Here is a 24,254-nt window from a genome sequence, read left to right on the forward strand (position 1 = left end):
TGGAGGCATGTCCCTTGATATAATCCCTCTAGAACTGGAGGATGGATGGGTAACTGCACAGCCAAAAAGGCAAAGACATCCTGAGATGCTGTGATGGTTCTGGATCTCCCATGAGAGGTGCTCTCCCATTCCCAGTCACTAATGCTGACATTAGAATCTTTCGGGGCATAGAAGGGTCTCACTCCTCATAGGTTGCTGGAGATGGCAGTGCCGAAGGATCAGCACCTGGAACTGCTGTCTCCCAATGTACCTGGGTACTTTTCTCATGCCTGTGGAATTCTGAACATACTCTGTCATTGGACTGAGCTGGTGGAAGGTGCATCCATCATCTTTGATTTATAGCGGAAGACTTAGACCCAGACTTATGGGAGCGCTTCTTTACGTCCAAGGGGTCTAAAGGAGCGGTTCCAATAGATTCAAACATAGCTGGAGGCATATTCCTTGCTGAGTTAGACCAACATATGGGGATATTTGTGTGTGCGTGTGTGTGCGGGGAGGAGGGAGGGTAGGAGTTCTCCAGCCTGGGTCTGAGAGTGCATTCATGGAGAAGTCCGCAAGACAGTTCTCTGGAGGTGAAATGCCCAGCTTTCTTGGACATGGCTGGGGAAGGACTGGCAAATACTGCACTTTGATGTGATGTAAGTTTCTCCCAGGCAGCAGAGGCAGCACTGGTGGTTGTTGATGACTGAGAAGGATTGCAAACAGGTGCTAAGAGAGTTTGAGGGCTGGAGCCCTGGGCATAGATCAGTATCCACAGTAAGGGATGGGGGGTGGAAACCCCAAACCTATCTACCTACCAACAAGCTGAGACTATTAACTATTAAAAATAACAAAGAGGAATAAAACTGCTGCTAAAATTAACTGATTAAAGCTATGCAGAAATGTCTTTGTTAGAAGTGCACCAATATGCTAATAGTCAAATCCAACAGTAACAGAGAGGAAGCCTTGCAAGTCTATATACTATCAAAACTTGACTGCTTTTTTTTCAAATCCAACAGTTCTACATGGCACACAGCTCATGCAGTTTTTGTAATTTTTTCGATGTTTTTCATAATCAGTGCCAAATTTTGTATTGCCAGGGAAGGCAGTACTGACAGAGTCAACAAACTCCCATCCTGAGGCTTGTTCTGCAGAACGTTTCCTTTTAAAGAGTATCTTTGGAGTCCTGGGTAAAGGTTCAGCTTCTGGGCTTTTGATCATGACACTCCCAGTAACAAGTCCTTAGATGACCTGTGTTCCTCCTTCTTTGGCACCAGTGAAAATGATTGGTCTCTTGGTACAACCAAGGCCAGAGGAGCACACAGCTGAATCAGAGAGAATCTGTATCTGGACTATGCACGAATGCTCCAATGGAGGACGATGCTCCAATTCCAGCTTAAGCAGGTAAGTGTAGCTGTCCCGTCCTTTTCAAATCAGGGCATAACTGCCTTATAAAAACTGCACCCACCACTAACATGAGCCTCCCCCAGGTACTTAAGACAGCTGGACTATAGGTCAGCGAGTGGCAGAGTTTCATCCCCAAAGAATGAGACATGACTCCAGTATCAACATCGGTACCTGCATAAGAACTGGTGTCACACAAACAACGCCCAAAACCAAGACCTAAGCTAAACTAAACAAAACAAACACAAACTTCTGTAACACCAATGGGTACTAGAGACAGTAACCACAATGAACAAGAGGCAGAAACTTCTCTTTACGCCCACATGCAGTGTCCAAGGCAGAAGAGGGCACTTATTCTGCCCCACTGACACTGCTTGGGGAAAACTCTGACAATTGCACTAGACTGTACATGCACCTAAAGCAGAAGGGACATATGCAATTGCTCAAAGAGACACCTTTACTCTTCCTCCTCTCCCCAAACCTGGAGAAGTTCAGAATACTCTGTCCCCTTCAAAACAGAAACAAAATTAAATGCTCAAAACTCAGCTAAGAGTCCAACACCCACTACAACTCCACCCTGTATGACTCCTCATTCCTCACCTGTGGGCCGTGTGCAGCCTCAGCTTCACCACAGATCTAGTTACTTTGCTAGGGTACAGCACTATCAATAATGCCTTTGCAGTGCCCTGCATTATTGTCCCTTGCTTGGAGTGGTTCCCAAACTGATCAGCTGGCAATGAACAGATGATTCCTGCTGGTGAGCTGTTTGCTTCTGGTACAGCATGCAGGATACGGACTCAATTCCAGTCACCAATCCCAGCCCCCTTTGCCTTTGACAGCTTCACTAATGCGTATGGTCCCGTGATTAGGGAATTCCACTTAACACTGCCATTCAGTGCCAGCACAGAGTAGCAGCTGGCAGGCATTACTGATAAAAGTAACTAAGCTCTGGAAAACTCAGTTTCATTTGGGCTGCGGAGATCTCCTTAACAATGATGGACTACATACTCATGTGGAATACATTACCGTTGTTTAGTTATGTAAAGTTCTTCAAGCAAATGTTGCTCCTCATAGCTCATCCAACGGTCTTCAAGATCCTCCTCTTCCTTCTGCAACAATTGTTCATAGAGTCTTACTGGATTCCAGCCAGTCATTATGTCGTAAGTGATTACACAGCCAAGGGAATGTGACACAATTGAGACTTTCCCTCCTTTCTCTTCAAACTCTGGATTCCGAGAGCAGAACAGCGTATATAATCGGTTCAGCTCCTGCTGAAGGCCCTTTACGAGCTGTTTTTAAGAGAGAAAACGCTGTGTTAAGATTTCATTACTATTTATTTAATCTCCCGGTTCAGCTTAATACAAGTCCAAAGACAGGGCTGCTTCATGGCTATGTATGTGGCCATCCTAGTGTGCAATGAATGTGAGTACCACACTCTAGCTCACTCAAGCCTTGAGAATTTTACTTTACTAACAAGTAACTTACAACTGTCCAAAACACACCCACACACCAGGTAACAAATTAACCCTGACTCTGAATGTCCTTTTTAAAAGAAGCTCTAAGGACTTTATTCTTAAATTACCGACGTGTGCTCTATCTTAACTCCATTTTAACTAAGTCTTCTGCCTGGGAATTTCCAAGGCTTTTAAAAAAAAAGACATGATTATGAGCATGTGCTAAGAAACAATGAGCAGCGTCTTTGAAATGCCAAATGGTCTCTTGATCCACAAACTGCCATCCAGGTGTTGCCCTTCTCATCTAGAGTAAGGCCCTGGCTTACCATCTCGGCACTGGGCCCCAACATACCTAGGGATCTGTTAAGATATGCAGTTTGTTCAGGAAAACATACAGGAGTCAGTAGAGAGGCACCTTTGACTGAGAACAGGAATCAAGGTATGGAATCTCTGGGAGGCCAATAAACAAGGAGGTCAGCAAGATCCACTACAGTAAACCCTTGAGTTATGCGGGGATTGCAGGGAAGTAAATCACATTTTTGCGCAAGTCGAGGGGTTCCCAACCTGGTTCCCAGCTCCCCTGGGCTTACAGGAGCCTGGAAACTGGTGGGCTGGTCAATTTCCTGGCTCCCAGAGTGGTGGGGAACTGGGAACCAGGGGCAGCCTGGTTCCAGCCTCCCTGACACTTGTGGGACCCGGGAAACTGATCAGCTCATGACTGGTCAGTTTCCCGGGTCCTGCCACTGAAGGGGAGGTGGGAACCAGGCTGCCACTTGGTTCCCAGCTCCCCACCCCTTGCAGGAACTGGGAGACTGACCAACCATGAGCTGGTCAGTTTCCTGGGTCCCACAACCTCAAGGGAAATAGGAACCAAGCAGCACCTGGGTCCTGGCTCCCCTGCACTGGCAGGACCCAGGAAGCTGACCAGTCATGAGCTGGTCCATTTCCTGGGTTCTGCAAGCAGCAAGGAGAGGGGAAATAAACACTGCCGCTGGGGCCAGGGCTGGGAGCCCAGCTGCTTCCCAGCCATGAGGAAGCAGGGGTACCCCCGCCCCCTGGCCAGGGACCCTGTGACTATCTCTGTTGGCTGGGTTCTGCAGGTCTACCCGCCCCTGGCTGAGGACCCCGCTAGGCAGGCTGACAGCTGCAGAGCAGCTTCAAGTTGTGCTTAACTCATGTTAAAGCGAGTTACGTACCACCTGAAGCTGCGTATTTCAAGGGTTTACTGTATGGCCAAGGGAAATGTGGAGAGCTTAGTTATGCAGGCAATCCGGACTGGCAATAAGACACCCTGTGCTCCTTAGGTGAGAGACTACAGGAGTCATGAGGTTCCAAAGTGCTGTTAAAAAGTGCCTTTGCTGGGGGACTGATGCTGATTCACTTGTTCATATGGCACCATAATGTTAATGCCCAAAGCACTGTAGTTGTGTATTAAGAAAGTAATTTTAGAACAGTGCTCCTGGAAATTATAAATCATGGAATCTAGGACTTCCAGGGACCTCTGTAACATTTCCTGTCCTGGGGCTGAAGATCAGCAGTAGCCCTGCAGCGGATGGAGCCCCAAGTCCCCAGCTGCTGTGTGTGTTGGGCCTCATCCTGCTCCAATTTGTTAGGAATTATTTCTGTGGCAAAATCTGAGCCTTCATCATGAATATTTGATTCTTCATTTCTCTGTGATCCTCAAGACTTTCCCCTTACTCCCCAAAACCGGGACCAGTAAGTGCAATCAGCAAGGTGGAAGCTGCACCACTTCACGCCCCCCGTGGAAGTGACACGTTTGCTGTCGGCTTATGGTTCAACAGAGGCCTAACCTAGTGAATACTATGCACAAGCCAACTCAGACAGACCCAGAAGTATTAGCCCCAGTTCCTATGAGCATTCACTAGGCATAAGAGGCTGAGGTGTACCCAGCATATAGACAAGACACATCTTGTTTACAAAAAGGCTGGAGATGAGCAATAAGAGCTGGCCCACAGTCAACCATAAAACCACCGCTGGTCCTTCTGGTGGAAAGGATCACAGCAGCTGATGACATCAAATCGCATCTGTTTAAATATTTCCCAGTAGAATCATTTCTCATAGTTTCCTAAGTATACTTTACTCAGCCGTACAGGTATTTTTCCAAAGTGTGCTTTACAAATGTAGCAACACTTACTTTCCTTCATACTCAATGGGCTGTCAAAGGACCAATTCAGACTGCACTCAGATTCTGCCTCAATCACTCAACTAGCGCAGTTCTATTATATCAGCAATGCTTGTAGAAAGATGGGACACAGAGAAGTACATTTACAACCACACCTGAGGCTGAGGCTGTGTATTGTTCTTCATCTGGACTAACGGTATATACGGTTATGAATTTAGAGCTCCTTGTTTTCAACAGCACTTATCAGCTTTAAGGGGTTTATGAAGATATTTTGTCTAAAAACCAACAAATGCTTTCCCAACATTGCTTCTAAGTCACCAGGTATTATCTGATCTGATCAAGAACTTTACTATTGTGGTCACTGCTTGGTTACACTACACCACATGTAACTCTTCTGAACACCGTCCCACTGCTCTGTCCCACCTCTTCTGCTATCGTACATGGGGCATCTCTGCAATTAGCGTAATTTTCCTATTATAACAAAAAGAATCAATGAAAAGCTCCACAAAAGGCAAAAAAAGTTGTTTTGGAATATGAGGTCAAAAGCAGTAAAACCCTTGTAAAACCCAACCCAGTCAGCAACAGGAGCGATGTTTCCAGAACGTGGCACGGGGAGTGGCGAAGAACATGATTTCAGTGGTGAGCAAGCTCAGTAAAACCCTACGCTCAGAGATGATCTACTATTGACCAGATGTGGTTTTAGCCACATAAAATCATGGTTTGTAGTGCCCTGGGGGAAAAAAACAATCCAGTTTATTTTCTATTTCAAAAACAGTTGATTACAGTTATGTTTTGTTTTAGTTACATGGTCAAATTGGGGCTACATAAAGCAGTAGATTTGTAGATTAATTTAGAGCTGCAGAAATAAAAAGCAAAAACAGCACTAGGTGTAATACGCATGTATGTAATTATAATACTGAACAGAAGAATCTTAGTGCACATTTTGGTCTGGTGTTTTCTCAAGAACTCATTTTAGTTTTCAATGTTATATAAACAAAAGTCAAAAGCATTTGATTATATGAAAAAACACCACCACCACTGAGCTGTGGACTGGAACCATGCAAAGTTCACCTGCAGATAACAACTCAGATCCATGCGGCCATGCAGCATTCTACAGCAGAAGACCATCTTTTACACATTGAGCCTAATCCTCCATTTTGAATGGATGCATCCAAAATTCAAAAGGACTCATTCTACACTCACTCAACTTCCTGGACACTTATGCAATTGTCACTGCTTCCTGGCTTAAACCAGTGTTTTTCAGAACCTAGTTAAACTAGTATTGCCTCAAGTTTTCTTTGCCCTTCTCCTTCAAGATAGCTGAGAATCTATGACCTATACTGGTACATGATCTCCTACTCTCACAGGGCTTGGGTGACAGGCCTGTTGTCTCCTACAGACAGCCGCTCAACCTCAAAAAAAATGCTCACCGGCAGCCACACACCATACCACAGAAACACTAACCCAGGAACCTATCCCTGCAACAAACCCCAGTGCCAGCTCTGTCAATATATCAATAAAAGACAGAGCGTCACTGGACCTAAACACATCAGCTGCACCATCAGGGGACTCTTGCACTAGTACATTCACTGATGTCATATATGCCATCATGTGCCAGCAATGCCCCTCTGCCATGCACATTCGACAAACTGGACAGTTCCTGCGTCAAAGGATGAACGGACATAAATCCGACATCAGGAACCGGAACACACACAAACCTGTAGGGGAACACTTTAAGCTCCCTGGACATTCCATACAAGATTCGAAAGGAGCCATTGTTCTACAAGGGATTTTACCACAAGACTGCAGAGGGAGACGTCTGAATTGGAATTCATTTGCAAGTTTGTCACATTAGACTTCAGGCTTAATAGAGATGTCAATTACCTTACACATTACAAAGGCAACTTCCCCACCTTTGATATTTGCAGGAATGGCACACATCCCACTTGATTTATTTCTTTCAATGCTTCTATTAGTGACAGATTCCCTCCTGCTATACAAACCGCAAATTCTAATTGTCTACTCCAATCTGAAAATCTGATGAAGTGGGTTTTACCTAGTAAATATGTTAGTCCTTAAGGTGCGAGAGGATGGTTTGTTTTTTGTAAACCAACAAAGATAAAACAATTCAATTTAAACTGGCATTTTTCAAATGCTGTGTTCTCTGACTCGATCCTGTGTATAAATATGAATGGCAGCTGGAGTTACAAATGTTTGCACCGTGTTTCACTTCCAGACAGTAAACATTTAGCATCCTCAGCTTCAAAGCATTTTACAAACAAAGAATCCTTACAACAACTTTGTGAAGTCAGCAAGTATTGTCTCAATTCCAAAGTAAATTCTTTGTGGCTCAGGCACTGGCTACCTTGATATCTGTACTGAATCTAATGCATTTTGGCTACTACTGAAAACAAAATTAACAAACGCTGCAGAAAAAGAAGATGATTCAGAGGAGGTTACTCAAGGACACATCAAAAAAAAGTCTGAGCTGGAATTAGAACTCAGGACTTCCTAACAGTCCTGTACTCAAATCACAACATTCCTAGATGATGTATTTTTCCTGGGAAGGCAGAAAAATATAATTGGCAACCTCCATTTCATAGACTTCTGCATTACGTGACCTTCAGTATGGCACCACATTATGCATTTCTAATTTTCTACAGATTTTGGGGGTACAACAAGACATGCTGCCACCAAGCACATACAAAGCATCAAGCTATTCCGTACCAGAGAGGATGCGTCTATTGGATATTTAAAAGCATACTGTTATTGGGGAGTTAAACTAAAGCACCAAAAATACATATACAGTACAGAGAAACTCTGCACTTGGACTTCTGAGCAGCTGTAAATTCAGAAGCAAAAGAGAAGCCTGACAACAAGATTACAAGGCTGCAATTCAACCACATAAGATGAGGGAGATTGTTTTGAAACCTCAAATCACTGTATACCTAACCTACATGCACGGTAGAATTTACAACGATAACTAAGCTGTAAGATTTCCAGTCACCATTATCATTAAAGCGTCATGAATTAACATGTATCAAAATATTTTGCAGCTATAATAAAACAAACAACCCCCTCTCCCCCAGTTGCATCTGTGAAACACCCTTTGCTTTCCTCTGACTACTAGGGTCTATACCAGCATTAGGATTATGCAACTGAATCTTTTGGAATTTAGTACATAAAAAAAGAAAAGAAAAAGCAGCTTACATTCTAAGTCCCAGCTAAGAAGCGACTGGGTGGGAATCAGTGTATGTCACAAATTACGATAATACTATTTAACCCTCAATAGCTCTTTCAATCTTAAGGAAAAAATATTCTGGGAAGCAAAAGAACAGCTTGGTCTTGTTAAATGTATTTATTAATTCTTAATCTTGTTAAATGTATTTCAGTCCCATGAAACTGGCTGTCATTTTATCCTGTTGTAAACCTCATCTCTGCTCTGTAAAAGTCCTTTTTGTTTCTTAAATCAATGGCCTTATTTTTTCCATGTCCAATACCAAATGTACTGCTTTAATTCTTCACAAGCTTCCCTTTGTTGGACTTATCTTTTAAAAGTTAAACACAAAGAATTAGCTATAGCTACTAATAAATAACTGAATATTAATCTGCACTACACAGGAGATCCAAGTAGATGACTATAATGTGTCCTTCTGGCCTGTGAATCTAGATTTCCAGTTATCTTACTTCAAAATATTCTCTTCTCCGAGTAAGTTAAACAAACCCAACTTAACTTTTTCCTCATAACTGATTTAAAAAAAACACAACAAAAATCCCCAGCAACCTTGACATGTGCTTATACTAGGGCGTAATTATTCCCATGAGAAAGGTTTTCAGTTTTGTTTCCCATTCTGTAGGCTGCAGATTAATATCGGTCTCTTCATATTTTGTATTTTAAAAAACGGAGGTGGAAAGCCTTGTGTGTTTCTTTGCTGGCTTTTCTCTTTTTTAAGCAATACAGTCTGAAGTGCTGCTCTTACTCTTCAACCACTGAATAGTTTTTAGTGGCACAAAATCCTCAAATTGATGTTTCTTAAAAAAACAGTTCACCAAGCCCCAGGTTGTTTTAAATTTAACTGTAAACTCTTCCAGGGCACAGACTATGTATTCCTATGTATGTGTACAGCACTTAGCAGAATGAAGACCGGATTTTGACTGGGGCCCTTGAGTGTTACTGTAACACAAACAAACAATAAAATGAAAATATTTTTATTGTTGGGGTGTCCTCCTTAATGTCTTGTTTCTAGACAGAGACAGCATACACCTTCCTTCTTTGCACTTCATGAGTTATGTAGACTCACAAGTGATAAGGTTTAGGGGACTGACAAAGAATTTCTAATGCAGATGGTGGGTGCAGATGAGAGAAGGGTTCCCTCGTTCAGGAAGTTACTGGTATTCCAACAGGGGGTGCAAACAGCTAGTCTGCCTCAGTTTCCCCTATGTGTCACAAGTATCTAGGTGATGGGACCAGAGTGGGTGATTGTTGCAGAGACGCTTAGAGGGTAAGTGTGACTGCCTTCTAGCAGCCTGGACCCAGAGAGCCTGGGCACTTTGCCACTTAACAGCTGGTGACCCAGAGGCTCACCCAGCACTTCACAGACTGTACTGTTCCTCCAGGTGGAGCCAGCCAGTTTTGACCAGTGGGAGAACCAAGGGCTGGAGAGAGAGCCCAAGTGATCTGTTTGTCCAGGAAAAAGACGAAGGATGGAGGAGAACAACTGAGCATGACAGAGCGTAGGCTGCTGGAAGCTGGTCAGCCTCCTGCTTTGGCACTCAGGACAGGGAACCCATGGCTCCGGATCTCCTCTCCCAAGATGGACTTTGCTGAACTTTCCTCTTTTCTGCACTAACAAAACCTGTGTTCCAGATGGCTAATAACCCCTTTGTTTTAGGGGTTACTAGTCTTCTGAAGCACCACAAAGGTGCTTAGCTTCCTTTAGCAATGAAGCTAAGAACAGACCAAAAAGGCTGGGAGTAGGGACACTTCCATGCTTCATACCATGAATGGAAATGGATCTGTTAGATCATCATCAATGCTGATTCTTCCAGCCACGCATTCATGGAATTGCCAAACTAAGTTAAAAAAATTCCCTGGACACCAAAATTTAGTAGCAATTTCCAAAGGGCAGTGAGGTCAACCATACTGAATACCTTGGCTAGATCCAGAAACACAGTGTACAAAGGCTGGCTCTGTTTGGGATCTTTCCTGTTCCCGTTGAATGATGAAAATCATGTCAACACTGCTACACTGAGCAAAAAAGCCACACTGTGACAGTGAGAATGTTGTCAATGATTTGGGTCACAAGACAGGTCAAGAGGATCTGTGAGAGAATAAACAGAGAGCAGGTACCGTGGCAGTTACCACAATTGCTTTCAGAGCCTTTACTCTCTGAGATGTTGCCATCTCTCAGTTGCTGTGGTATAAATACTTGAAGCTAGAAAAATGTGAAGAGCTTTTGGCAATTCAGACTTTCTCCATTATGAAAATCTGCACTGGGATAGCATCAGGAGCAGGGGATTGATTATTCTTCTTTACTCAAAAACCTTGTCTTGTGTGTGGATCAGCAAGTGCAGCAGATGTGGACAGTTTACAGATATTACCCAGCATCTCAAAAGGAACAGAAAATGAAGGATTGGAGTAGCTCAGTAAAATGTTCAATTCACTGATGTTGGATGGCAGCATGATCGCTGATGAGCGATTCAGCAGCCGCACTTGTTAGCAGTGTCAAGTCAGATGAGGCAGAGCTACACACAGCTTTGGTCTCACATCACAGAAAGCTGTGGAGTTACGTTTATTAGCAAGGGCCTGGATTTCGTCTGCTTTTTGGTTAAATTCTGTATTCTGTATTTGCAGGAGTTTGTGCAGGAGTGTACTGCAAGCTGCTCTATATCTGACAAGCCAGACAAGAGCACAGCATGTGCACATTTGCTTTACGTATGGGAAATGTGATAGATCAGGATCATTATCATCAAACCAACGAGTAGATCACATCTCCTATACCCAACACAATCCACAATGGTGTTATAGTATCATGCAGGGACACCCCATTCAGCAGATGCATCTTTCCCAACAATTAGTGATGCTGTAATGGTTTAGAAAAAGCAGTAGTTAGCTATGTGGAAAACTGATCAGTGACTGACAGATCATTCAGCCAGGCAACGTTTACATGGTTATTTGACAGGATTTTATGCATTTTTGGCCAGACAAAGAGGGAAAGCTTTGATCAAACAAGACCATGGTAAGTCCAGCAACAGCTTAATACTCAAGTTACATGTGCATCTATTAAGTCCTACTGTCAGACTAACAATCAGATGCCAGTGACTTGATTAAGGGTGCAATCCAGGTCCTTTTCTATTTGTCGGGGAGTAATAATTCGGTGGCGTTCAGTTAGTTTACAAAATAAGGACAGAAAAAAGGTCCAAGTTTTTCCCCATACGTGGCAGTAAACTGACTGCATCTGAAAATCTAGCCATGTTTACAAACCCAGCAAGAAACCTGACCTCAAAGGATCAAGTTGCTTAACTGTCATCAGCTTATATCTCATGACGAATAGGGTAGATGCACTTTGATCTTCAGGAACCTGACTAAGGGCTTTCCACATGCTCATGGAAAGCCTTAATGGCAGGCAGATAAAATTCAAGGAGGAGAAGATATCTATAAACTAGACTGACAGTTAAGCAGCCTGAATGGGTGCTGAGAAACATTAACCTCACACTATCGTGTAGCCCCTTGAACCTGAATTGGAGGAATAAAGGCTTAGAGAATGTCACAAAGATAACTACAGGGCTTATCATATTGAATTGAAGTGTACAGTGCCATTACAGTCTCTTGACTTCTGACAAGGGCATTCTACTCTGTTGCTCCTGTCTTAAGGCCTGCTTCAACTTCAGGCCTCACTTCCTGGAAGCAGAAGGTGAGGCCCTCTTTTTTTCTTTTTCACTTCTCCTCTACCTAAACAGTGCAGCTGTTCTACTTGCACTCCAAAATGAGCTCCTCTCTGCTGCAGGACACCTCATTCTGTTGAAATGCAGAGGCTGGCCAACTGGAAAAAAACTCATTATCCAAATATCACTGTCTGCTACAGACATTTGAAATTAAATATAAGCATTTTGGTACAAGACATCCAGTACACCGACACATTACAAAGTTGGAAGAAATTCAAGGACAGGCAGAAAAATCGAAACAAAAAAATTATCTATAGAACAGCTCTTTAGCTGTTCTGGTCAGCTCATGAAGCAAAAGCCACTGAATCAGTCAGTCTCTGCTATCAGTGCAAGTTAAAGCTGTTGCCTCATGAAACTCTCACTTTTAAGCACACAAAATAAGTGCATGGTCTTGCTGCCAGGTAGGGTTACAAGGCAGCTTCCCAAGTCAACCTGACATCAAGATGACACTACAGAGAAGATGCAGAATGAACAGCGAAAAGATTGGGTTGTTTTTCAGCTTCTCCTCATTAGTTAGTCCAAGAAATAGCCTTTAAAGGTTACCATATCAATGTAATGTAGCTTAGAAATATTCACTGAATATTTGAGATTTCAAGTTCCAAAAAAACCCCAGAAGATTTTCCATTGAGGTCTATACCCTGAAATCCTGATAATACTTAATCTTCATTTGAATAACCTTTTTAAAACATGAAAGGATGTTAAAAATATTAGATTTAAAGCATGTCAAGACTTGTGCCAAGCCACTGCATCTCTGCAAACAGGGTTTTGATACTGTAATTAGGAAGATGCTAATAATTCTCAAGTTAGTAAATTTTTTTTATTTGTTCAAAATAGTAAGAGTATAACTATTACTCAGTATTTAGGTATCATGAAAATATGAAGTAACAAGGAAAACTAGGGAATACCTAAACAAAGAATCATCTCTGAAGGCAATCTATGTCTATTAGCTTATTAATGGGCCTTGTAAAGCACATCCTCTTCCTTTTTCATATTGCCTGCACTCATTGCTTCTCAGCTCTCACTAAACACAAGCTGGTATGGCCAGATGGGAGATCTTCAAGAAAAACTTAGCAGCTCCTGTCATCTGTTAGTAGGTGCCATACTTCCTTAAACATTGAACTGAAGCCTAATCTAGTGAGAGGAACACTTTTTTTTTTTGGAAACATAGCTCAGACACCTTAAGTACTCACATGGAGGTTTAATGAAATGTCCTGTTAAAATGAAGTTCTTAATTATGATGTGCTGGCCAAATTTTAATATAGTCAAATCTTCTGTTGTTTCAACTGGTTTTAATATTTCAAAAAATGTTGCATTTTGTCGTTAAATAGCTGTTGCATTCCATCTTACCAAGTGGGTTGTATCTGACAAAAGCTTACACCCTAATAAATGTGTTAGTTTTTAAAGTGCCACTGAACTTCTTGTTGTTTTACATTTCAGTAGCTGCCAAAGTGATCCATAAGTATGTCTTCCTAACTGTGGGGAAATGCTGCAAGATTTAATACAATAAAAGCTGTTCAATGTACCTGGATAAAATAGCAAATTACTATTTATATAGGGTATGCAGAAGAGATTTTCAGCCAAGAAAATATATATACATAAAGTACAGATTACAATTAGCTTGGAAAGTTTAAGCACAGTGCAGATCACTGAAAAGAGCATTTATCAAGAGAAGACAGAGGATAAAATGCTGAATTTATATTGAATCAACTACTTTTTACTCTCTATCAAATGCCTTTCTTTATTACTGAAGAAACACAAAGCCACAGTAACATCAGGAGATCTTGGATCTCATTGTGGTGGGGGAAGAAGCTATCTCCCTTCAGCTCAAAGCCAGTAAAAGAAATGCCAATATTTATGCAATGATATCACAAGGCATGATTTTGAAAGGGTACACCAGGGATGCTCAGCAGTGCTGCTTTAATATCAAGGAGCTGAGACAAAACTACCAGAAGTGCAAAGAAGCAAGTGGTTGGCCTGGGGCAGCTCCCCAGAAATGCTGATACTAATGACCTTCATGCTATTCTGGGGAGAGATGCAACCTCTTCCTCCCACAAAATTCATGGACTTCTCAATAAACAGTGCTTCTCAGCAGGTTCATGAAATGGGATCTGAGCTGGTGGATGAGGAAGAAGTGGACAACGGGGCTCCAGCTGAGTGCAGAACCAGATCCTGCAAGCCAGGGGTTGTTTCTTGAGTTGGAGCCCATCCCCTTATCTCAGGAGGCAGCTCTGGAGACAAACCAGGATGCTGGAGAGGGCACTTCTGGTGTCTATGCCTCTTCCCCTTAGAGCAACTCGTTAATATTTCTGGTGATGGAGCACTGATCCTGTTCGGACATCCCACTGAAGGTCTTAGCTACGCACTTTTGGATTCTCCTCACAAGATTTTTGGGGAGACAACTTGTTCCTGCTCCCACAGTAAGACACCTTATCATGCCAAGCCACCGCTAAGTAATCTGGAATCATGGCTTCACAGAGCATACTTGCAAATTTTCCAGCATTGTACCCACACAGAATGAGCAATCTTTCCTTATCCTTTTTTCTTTTTCTGAGGCTGATGTCTCCTTTGGCAACCTAGAATGCATGGTTTCTTAAGTCACTAATGATTTTTCTACCTGTGACCAACCCAGTGCAGAGGAAATCTCATGCAGCCTGAATGGTCTTTAAATCATAGTGTGGCATGATTCATTCATACTCCTCCCCTGGTCAGAGCCCTGTATCCATTGGCCCCTCCCCCGCCCCCCCTCACCATTTCAGGCCCCTCCTCTCGTTGGGGACCCAGACTGGGGGGAGGGGAAGGTCACAGAGATCCCCTCACTCTACCCCCTGGGAATAACCTGCCAGCAGAAGGCTACTATATGACAAACCATGAACTTTGCATCCTTCTATTTTTTCTATACCCACCACTCAGTCATTCAGGCCCCCAAAATAAAAACACTAAGTTTGATAAGGAAAATTTCATTTACTAGTTAACATGCTTTGGGGTTGACTGTGGTTGTGAGGTTGGAGGGGGCTTCATAAAGGTCAAAGAAACAGCATGGGTATGGGGGGGGATCCTAGTTAATGAAAACTGAGTTTATAATTGAGCATGAAGGTCAAGGCATCCCTGATTTTCATTGCTTCTTTCTGTGCTTTGCTGTTTGCCCTGGTGTTTGGCTGCTGTTAATTTCTGTCCCAGGTCTCTGCCCCTGCCTCTCATGCTGGCATAAAGTTCTCCCCCTTCGCCTCACAAATGTTATGATGAATAAAGCAGGTCTCAATGACAAGGAGAATGTTTTCTTCACTGAGGGCTCACCAGGTCAGAAGGCACCTGAACTTAGCTTTTAAATGGCCAAAGCACATTATATCACTATTCTGCACCTGCTTAGCCTGTAGCTGAAGAGCTCCTTACTGGGGTCCAAGGTGTCTGTGCATGGCTTCATGAGCCAAGAGAACAAGGGGTAAGCAGGATCACCAAGAACCACTCTTGGCACTTCCATGACCCCAGTGTTCATTTTCTAGTCTGGGTAAAAAGTTACAGTCTGGAGCCTGTAAACAGAGCAGAATTCTTAAAGATTCGCACATCGTGCACCCTTCCTGACCACTCCATGTTGATGTTGGTGAAACGACCTTTGTGACCCACCAACGCCTGCACCATGACAGAGGAGTATCCCTTGTGGTTAATGTACTCCGAGGCCTGGTGTCAGGATGGGGATGCACATTCCATCTATGGCCTCACTGCAGTTAGGGAACCGCATGGCAGCAAATCTGTCCACTATGTTCTGAACATTCCCCAGAGTCACTCAGTGTCTTTTGCAGGGGAAGGTTAGTGATTGCCTTGGCTACCTGGATGACAACAGCCCCTACTGTAGATTTGCCCACTCCAAATTGATTTCCTACTGACCGGTAGCTGTCTGGTGTTGCAGAGTTCCAAAGAGCAATTGCCACATGCTTTTCAGCTGTCAAAGCAGGTCTCATTCCGGCATCACTGTGCTTCAGGGTGGGAGACACCACTTCACAAAGTTCCATGAAAGTGGCCTTAGGCATGCACAAGCTTTTGCAGCCACTGCCAATCATCCCATGACTGCAAAACAATGCAATCCCACAGTCTGAGCTGGTTTAGCGGGTCCAAAATCTGTGCTCCATGCTATGCAGTGACTCCAGTGCTGCCAAGAACTCTGCAGTGCTATTCTCCGGATCTTCATGTCCATTAGTGCCCCTGGCATCAATCCACTGACAGTGCATGGGCATTAAGTTCAGAATATACTGTATCGCAGTGTGGGAAATCATCACAAAGCACTGCACCAAACATTGAAGCATCTCGGGGTCCATGTTATTCGTTGTAAAGGTGGGTGGCACTCAATGTAAAAGCAACAGGAAAATTCCCTTGTCAGTTTCTTTTTAGCAGGAAGCAGGAAGTGAGGGAAATGCAGTCTGAGATGATGACATCAGAAATCAGAACCACTTGCAGAAACTGTTTTTCCCCACAAGACACTGGTACAGAATCACAAAATGCAACGGGTCTGCACGAATAGTAGGACAGGTGCACACAATGCCCTGCTGCCACTGTTGACCTTAGGCAACCTGGTGGGGGATGCACTAAGGCGACTTTGTGAGCAGTTTTGGACACTCAGATTCGACTTCATAAAACCAAGTGTTAAAAAGTTGACTTCAGTAAATTTCACTTTATTCCCAAGTGTAGACATACCCCCAGGAGATTGCTGAAATTGCATATGAAAAACATTTATGTAATGTTTAAGATTTAATTTAATAAAATATAAATGCTATTATGTTGATGTGTATGATTCAGTTTATACCATTCCTAATATACTACCCCTGCATCTGCAGCTTGACATACGTAATAAGAAATATATTCTATTTCCTAAATTAATAAAATTCAAGTTATTGAAAAAATACACAAAGCAATGTCTTAGATGTTGTGCGATGCTGTACTGAGTTGTAAATTAATGTTTTAGTGATCAGATTTGCACCATTGTTTAAGAAATGTAGTACCAGCAGGAAACTTTAATTGATTTTTTGTTGGTGATTTAAATCAATCCACCCTGTGGTGGGTGCATGACTGGTTGGATAACTGTTCCCAGAAGTAGTTATCAATGGTTCACAGTCATGCTAGAAGAGCATTAATGAGTGGATTCCAAAGGGATCAGTTCTCAGTGTGGTTCTGTTCAATATCTTCATCAATTATTTAGATAATGGCACAGAGAGTACACTTGTAAAAACTGCAGATGATATCGAGCTGGGAGGAGTTGAATGTGCTTTGCAAGATGGGATGAAAATTCAAAATGAGCTGGACAAATTACAGAAACGGTCTGAGGTACATAGGAAGAAATTCATTAATGATATAGGAAAAGTACTTCACTTAAGAAGGAACCATCAGCGGCATGCATTTTAAAAGCGACATGACTGCCCAGGAAAGCATACTATGAAAAAAAGACTTGGGGGTCATAGTGGACCACAAGCTAAATAGAAATGAACAGTGTGACACTGTTGTAAAAACACAACCAAAGCAAAGCCTCATTGTGGCCTGTATTAAGAGAGTCCATAAGAAAGAAATTAGAAGTAATTCTTTCACTCTTCTCGTGCTGAATAGGCCTCAGGTAGAATAGTGTGTCCAATTTGAGGCACCACATTTCAGACAAAATGTGGACAAATTGCAGAACGTTCAAAGATGACCTACAAAAATTATGAAAGGTCTAGCAAGCACGATTTATGATGGAAGACTGAAAAAAAAAATGGGGTTGTTAGGCCATATCTATATTACCCAGAAGATCGACTTGCTCAGGGTTGATCTTCGGCAGTTCGATTCCGCGTGTCTCATGGGGATGCATGAAATTGACCTATTGGGGGTCAGCAGTTGACCCTTATACTTCTCCCAATAGTGAGGAGTAACGGAGGCTGACAGGAGAAACTCTCCTTTCAACCTTCTTCAGTGAGGATAGCCAGGTAAATTGATTGCAGATAAGTCAATCCTAGCTATGCAGTTGCCACAGCTAGAATTGTCTATCTGCAATCAACTTACATGCCTAGTTTAGACCACACCTTAGTCTGAAAAACAGAAGACAGAGGGGACATAAGAGTTTTCAAGTACTGTACCTAAAAGGTTGTTACAAGAACGAGGGAGGAAAATTAGTCTCCTTAATATCTGATGGTAAGACAAGAAACAATTGCATCACGGGAGGTTTCTGTTAGACATTAGAAAAAACTTCCTAATGTTCAGGGTGGCTAAGCACTGGAATAAATTGCCTTGGGATGTAGGCAATCTCCATTATTAGAGATTATTTTAAGAGAGGGTTAAGATAAACCACTCTCAGGGATGGTCTAGGTAGTGCTTGGTCCTCCAATGTGTGCAGAGAACTGGACTTGATGGTCTCCTGAGGTTCCTTCAAATTTTGTGAAGATCTAAGGTGGGCTTGTATAGCTTGCTCCAAAGCCCCTGTCTATATATGCTACATTTAATTCCTACCCCAAACCCATGTGCCCAGACTCCCAACCACACACTCTGCAGTGCAGACATATCCTAAGTGACATGACTCGCTTCAGTAAGTTAGAGAGGAGTAGATATAAAATTGTGCCTACCATTCATGAATACACTTGGCCAGTTTGTTTACAGCGGGGTCAAAAATCATAAGCCAACAGTTACAGTTCTGAATTATTATGTAGGTTTGCTAGGTGAATAGTTGCTGCATTCCTCCACAGATATAGCTGAACAGATCCCTTTACTCGCTGTTTAATCTACCACACACGGGCATAATAAGGTTTAATTAGCTGCTTGTAAACTATGTGGAGATTTCTGGATGAAAACAATTAGAAGCCTGAGCTGCTTGAAGAGAATCCACTCCATGTTACAGGTAAACAGGAATACTAATTCTAAGTAGGAAGTGTCCAAACAAATACAATGAAAACAAATATACAGCAAGGAGAGTTAAATGTTCTGAACAAAGTACCACAAATCAGGGATACAGTAAAACACTTGCCAGAATACAGTTCTTCTTTCAGCAAGGTGCTCTGTTTGAACTATTTAATACTATGCACCACAAGCTTACTGAACATGAGGTAAGAGGATGAAAAGCAACTAAAATACAAGGACCTTTCCTGTCATTACAAGTAAGTGCCGTGTAATAAAAATAAGAAAGCTACACAATTTCTTTAAAAATACTTCAAATATAACAAAAAGAATCAATTAAGAAGCTATGTCTTGAATATCTGTAACTTATGACACAGCTTAGCATTAAAATGCATACCAAAGGACAGAATTTTTTCTCCTTGAAACACTTTTGCTAATGATTTAAAATAAAGGACATTTCAATACAAACAAGTTATAACAGATTACCTTTCTGACTCTTCATGGGAGAAAGAAAAGAATCTATACATTCTAAGCCTAAAAAGCTAAATCAGACAGAATGGTGCTGATTAAAAAGTGATCAGATACAAATTTCGGTACTAGTATTGGGACATATAAACAACATTCAGCTATTACAAGTTTTAGGGTTTATAAAATTATTCAGATGTTTGTCTTTACCATAAGTCTGTTTGTTTATCACTGAAAACATGCCTTGCCCCATTCACAGACCACAGAGTACTGTAAAAGAGCTTAACATTGTAAATGGTGTAGCCATGCGACAGGCTTTTTGTAACTGACTAGTAACTTCTTTTCTAACAGAACTGCATGTCTAGTCTGAAGATACTCAAAACAAGTTAGCCTACAAAAATGCATCAAGGTTTCTATCTTATCACACAGTGCAAAAAGTTTCACTGCTGGGACCTCCATGCATCCTTACCAGCCTCTCTTTATTGTTTTGCTACCACAGTGTTATAGTATGTGTAAAACTCTGTGTTGCACAGGGCTCACCAAATTTCAGAGCATTATTAATACTAAACTAACTGAAGACAAAGATCACTCTAACAAAAACTAGTCTTCTCTTTAAATTCTGAAGTGCAGTTTCAGTTCAGTCACTACTTGTCTTGCTCTACAGCAAAATACATAAAACACACTTACTTCATCTCTGTAAAGAGGACTTGTGTAATACATTATATCCATTGCACTGCTGTTCAACATATCCCTTAAACCACGTACTTTATCAGGAGTAATGGAATCAACAGTGTCTACAGAGAGAGACAGAGACTCAAGTGTTAGATTCAAATGCACAATAAAATCTTACGAGGTATATTGATAAATAAAATGTGAAAAAAAATCCAGAATATGCTACATACTTTGGAGAACACTATTACAAATTGTGATTAATGATGCATTTAAAAGTATTGAAATTAACACTTCGTCAACCTAAGTGCCCAATTCTACCATATTTGTTCCAAAGTGAAGAACTATTCAACATATATCACCATTTGGTTAATACCTGTGCATGCCTAACATTTTAATTTTCAAAACAAAAAACCAGATCATAGCCATACCTGAAGAAGTGGGTCTGTCCCACGAAAGCTCATCACCTAATAAATTATTCTGTTAGTCTTTAAAGTGCTACTGGACTGCTTTTTTGTTTTGACAGGATATAGACTAACACGGCTATCTCTCTGTTACTATTTTAATTTTCATTGACTCTACCTCCATCAAGAGTAAGTTTTGATCTCCACTCAACAGGAAGAAACTCAACATGTGTTGCAAGATTGCAAAAGTACTTCTCTTCTATTTTTCTTGCAGTATCTCGCATCCTGAAAAAAAAAAATGGTATATTTGTTACGCCACTCACTGCATCAAATAAAAATTACCAAATTTCAAATTAAAAATTACTGTACGTATGAACCAAACTCCTCATAACAGCAACGAAGGGTCCTGTGGCACCTTATAGACTAACGGAAAAGTTTTGAGCATGCTCAAAACTTTTCTGTTTGTCTGTAAAGTGCCACAGGACCCTTTGTTGCTGTTACAGATCCAGACTAACAAGGCTACCCCTCCGATACTAAACTCATAGTTACTTTTAAATTCCAGTGCCCATTTTAACAAAAATCTCATGCTTACTATTATTTCTAAATACCATGTCCCCTTAAAAGGGACTGTACTAAGATAATTAAGTCCCCATATAATGGAAAACTGCATATAAATTACACAAGAGATGAAGTCTGAAATTGTTATTGAATTATCCTAAAGCTGTGACCCAAAACTCATTCAAGTCAGAAGGAGCCTTCCTTTTAACTTCAACGGGCCTCAACTAAGTCCATGCCATTGATTTCAAAAACCTCTGGATTTCACCCAAGTGATCTGTCTCGTACATAAAGCTGCTAATTTAGATTTTTAATATATGACTATGAAAACAACGATCAGTTTGACTAGACATAAGTTTGACAGTTACTTGGGAAGTGAGCTAGCTCCTAAGTGGAAAGTTGGAAGGTGTAAACTTTGAAAGGCCTCAAAACAACCAACAGGAAGGTTTATTAATATTCAAACTGATAGCAGCTGCTGCAAATAAAACTACTTTTCCTTTAAAAAGCTTCCTTTCTTTTAAGGTGCATTTGAGTATAGGCATTCAGAGGTCTCATCTGAACAGAGTTTTTAAATATTGTCAAGTACTTAATGTGTTTGACTCCCTCGGCCAATTTCCCCTAAAAAAAGTCTCCCTCCTGCGTGGCTGTGTCAAAGACACACAAAGTAAACAAAGGAAGCTGACTAACCACCTATAAAAAGATGTGTGACTTATGCTGATGGCATTCTTTTTAAAAAAATAATGGTAAAAATACACAAATACAGCTTTTAAAAGTACAGTAGTCCATGGCTGGAAGAGCCATTTCCAAAATGACTATTCATTCCCCAATTACAGGCATTAGAGTTTGTTCTGAAAAGAGGAAATGAGACTACAATAGGCCCCCAGCTTACACGGACTGCATTCTTGTGCAAACCTGCACAAGTCAAAGTTTGTGTTACTTGGCTGCCTGCTACTCACAGGAGCAGGAAACTGACTGGCACTGCAGTGCCGGTCAGTTTCCCCGCTCCTGCGAGCAGCGGGGATCTGAAGCCTGGCTCTGGGCTGCCCGCCACTCACAGGAGACAGGACACTGCTGGTCAGTTTCCCTGCTCCCCTGAGTGGTGGGCAACTGGAACCAGGCGCCAGCTCCCCACCACCCTGAGTCGCATTCAACCCAGATATGTGCAACTTGAATGCGCATATCGCAGGGTTCTACTGGAGTGTTCCAATATGCATATTTCTTTTTTCAAAGCAAACTCCTCTAGTTGGAGCAGTACCATTATTGGAGACTTACGTACAACTAGGGAATTTTCAGAAAAAAAAAAGAAGAAAAAAAAACCCAAAACACCCTTTGATGTTGCCACTAATTCACCTGATGCAGTATTAGAATCTGAGCTAGTGTAGACAAGTCTGTCAGTTTCCAGTTTGGGTTGGCTGGCAGGTTGTTTGGTTTTTCCTTCTTTCTTTTAAATTAACATATCAATTAATTAGCAGTGATAAAGCCAGAAGCTGCTGCAATCTTGTCTCCCCTAGGCTTCCCACCACTGGATAACACTAGTTCAGATGAACTGGTGGGAAGAAGGTATGAGAATATTTTTCCTTATGTTCTCTGATGTACATTTATTTTCTCTTCTGGACACAAAAGTAAAGTGGAATCTTGTTAGCACTGCTTTGCAGGCAAACCTATAGAGTTACAGGTATGTTGCTCTTATGGAGTTAGAAGCAACTGAAACAAACACGGACAAGAAAACCAGATAATTGCAAGTTTTACCCCACCTCCGACATTCACTCACTATATGCTGCCTAATTCAAAGTTCATTGAAGTTTAGGGAGAGATTCTAGCTGGCTTTGGGTAAGTAACTTCTATCTCTTTGCTTTAATTGCCCCACTTGTAAAATACAAATAATATTCACATACCTCCAGCAGTGCCTTCCCCCCATTTAAAAAAAAAAAAAAAAAAGGCAAAAAAGAGGAGCTGGAACTCGGTCAGCTACCTGGCCCCTCCCTGCTAGCCAATCCCATGGCTGCAGATGCCAAAATGCTAGTACTCAGAACCGGCAAGCACCATCACAAAAAATAGCACTGCCTACCTCACTGAAAGGTTAGGAAGGTAAAGTAGGCAACATGTGGGCACTCTGAACAATATATTCTCTATCGATATTAAAATTGGAACACATTTTTAAACACAGTTTTCTCCCCATAATGTACACACTATATTTCTCAAAACTTATAGAGCTTTTAATAGCAATAGATAATGGAAGCTGACTATTCCATAAACTAGATAGTAAACTTTTATTTCACTTTGACTGGAAGGATTTTGTTTGTTTTTTGAGGGAGGGAATGAAAGGGAATCTGCCTTTTCTATAGTCATTTGAAAACTGTCAGGCTAATCAAATAGCCTGGAGATACAAATAACCTGAAACCCCATTTTAAAACCCTGGATTTGGTTGTACTCCTAGCCTCTTGACGGTAAGTGCTGAAGAGGTACAGCAGCAGGCTCAGCCCACAAGGTAAGGAAATGGAATCTACTTGGCAAGAATGTTCATTCAGAAGAGACAGAAGTGGTACTGACTGGCTCTGCAGAAAGCCCCATTAGTTCCTCCTCAGAAGGTTGTCTCTGATACCAAGTCAGAAGAATAATGCAGTGGGGCAAATAAAAAGAGCAGGGGAAGTCAGGAAAACCCCAGCTTTCCTAGGGACATCCTTGAGGGAAAGGGAAAGGAGATGACACTAAAACACCTCAACCACAAACTGACCTAACAGTATCAGGCAACTACTTGGATCGGAAAAGCGGCCACAACTCTGTCCAGACTCAGTGAGAGAGTGTGGAATAACAACAAGCTGCACACTCACACCAAAATGCAAGTCTACAGAGCCTGCATCCTCAGCACCCTCCTTTATGGCAGCGAGACTTGGACCCTGTACGCCCGCCAGGAAAAGAGGCTGAATGTCTTCCACTTGCGCTGCCTCAGGCGCATCCTTGGAATATCATGGAAGGACAGAGTGACCAACACCGCCACCCTCGAGCAAGCTGGAATCCCAACCATGCACACCCTCCTCAGGCAGCGTCAACTCCACTGGCTTGGCCACGTCCATAGGATGAATGATGGAAGGATTCCAAAAGACATCCTGTATAGTGAGCTAGCCTCTGGCAAAAGACCTCCCGGACGCCCCCAGTTGCGCTACAAAGATGTCTGCAAGAGAGACCTCAGAGAGGTAGACATCGAGCTGGACAACTGGGAAGAACTAGCAGACGACCACAGCAGATGGAGGCAGGGGTTACACCAGGGCCTTCAGAAGGGCGAGATGAAGATCAGACAGCTAGCAGAGGAGAAGCGAGCGCACAGAAAGCACAATGAGGACTTCTCAGACACCCACTACATCTGCAAGAGATGTAGCAAGGACTGTCACTCTC

At 42.1% G+C, this 24,254-nt stretch overlaps 1 protein-coding gene across 2 annotated transcripts in view; it reads right to left on the reverse strand.

Moving 5' to 3' along the window:
* The window catches only part of DDHD1 (DDHD domain containing 1), an 82,835-nt gene that overhangs the window by 19,306 nt on the left and 39,275 nt on the right, over window positions 1-24,254 (reverse strand). For both annotated transcript variants that reach the window (XM_074998523.1, XM_074998522.1), the window contains 3 exons: window positions 20,485-20,591; window positions 19,921-20,027; window positions 2,410-2,672 (listed from right to left, as the gene is read on the reverse strand). In XM_074998523.1, coding sequence (XP_074854624.1) covers window positions 2,410-2,672; window positions 19,921-20,027; window positions 20,485-20,591 — 477 coding nt within the window. The remainder of the gene's footprint in view (window positions 1-2,409; window positions 2,673-19,920; window positions 20,028-20,484; window positions 20,592-24,254) is intronic.

The sequence above is a fragment of the Carettochelys insculpta genome, chromosome 6, assembly GCF_033958435.1.
Source record: "Carettochelys insculpta isolate YL-2023 chromosome 6, ASM3395843v1, whole genome shotgun sequence".
Classification (NCBI taxonomy): Eukaryota; Metazoa; Chordata; order Testudines; family Carettochelyidae; genus Carettochelys; species Carettochelys insculpta.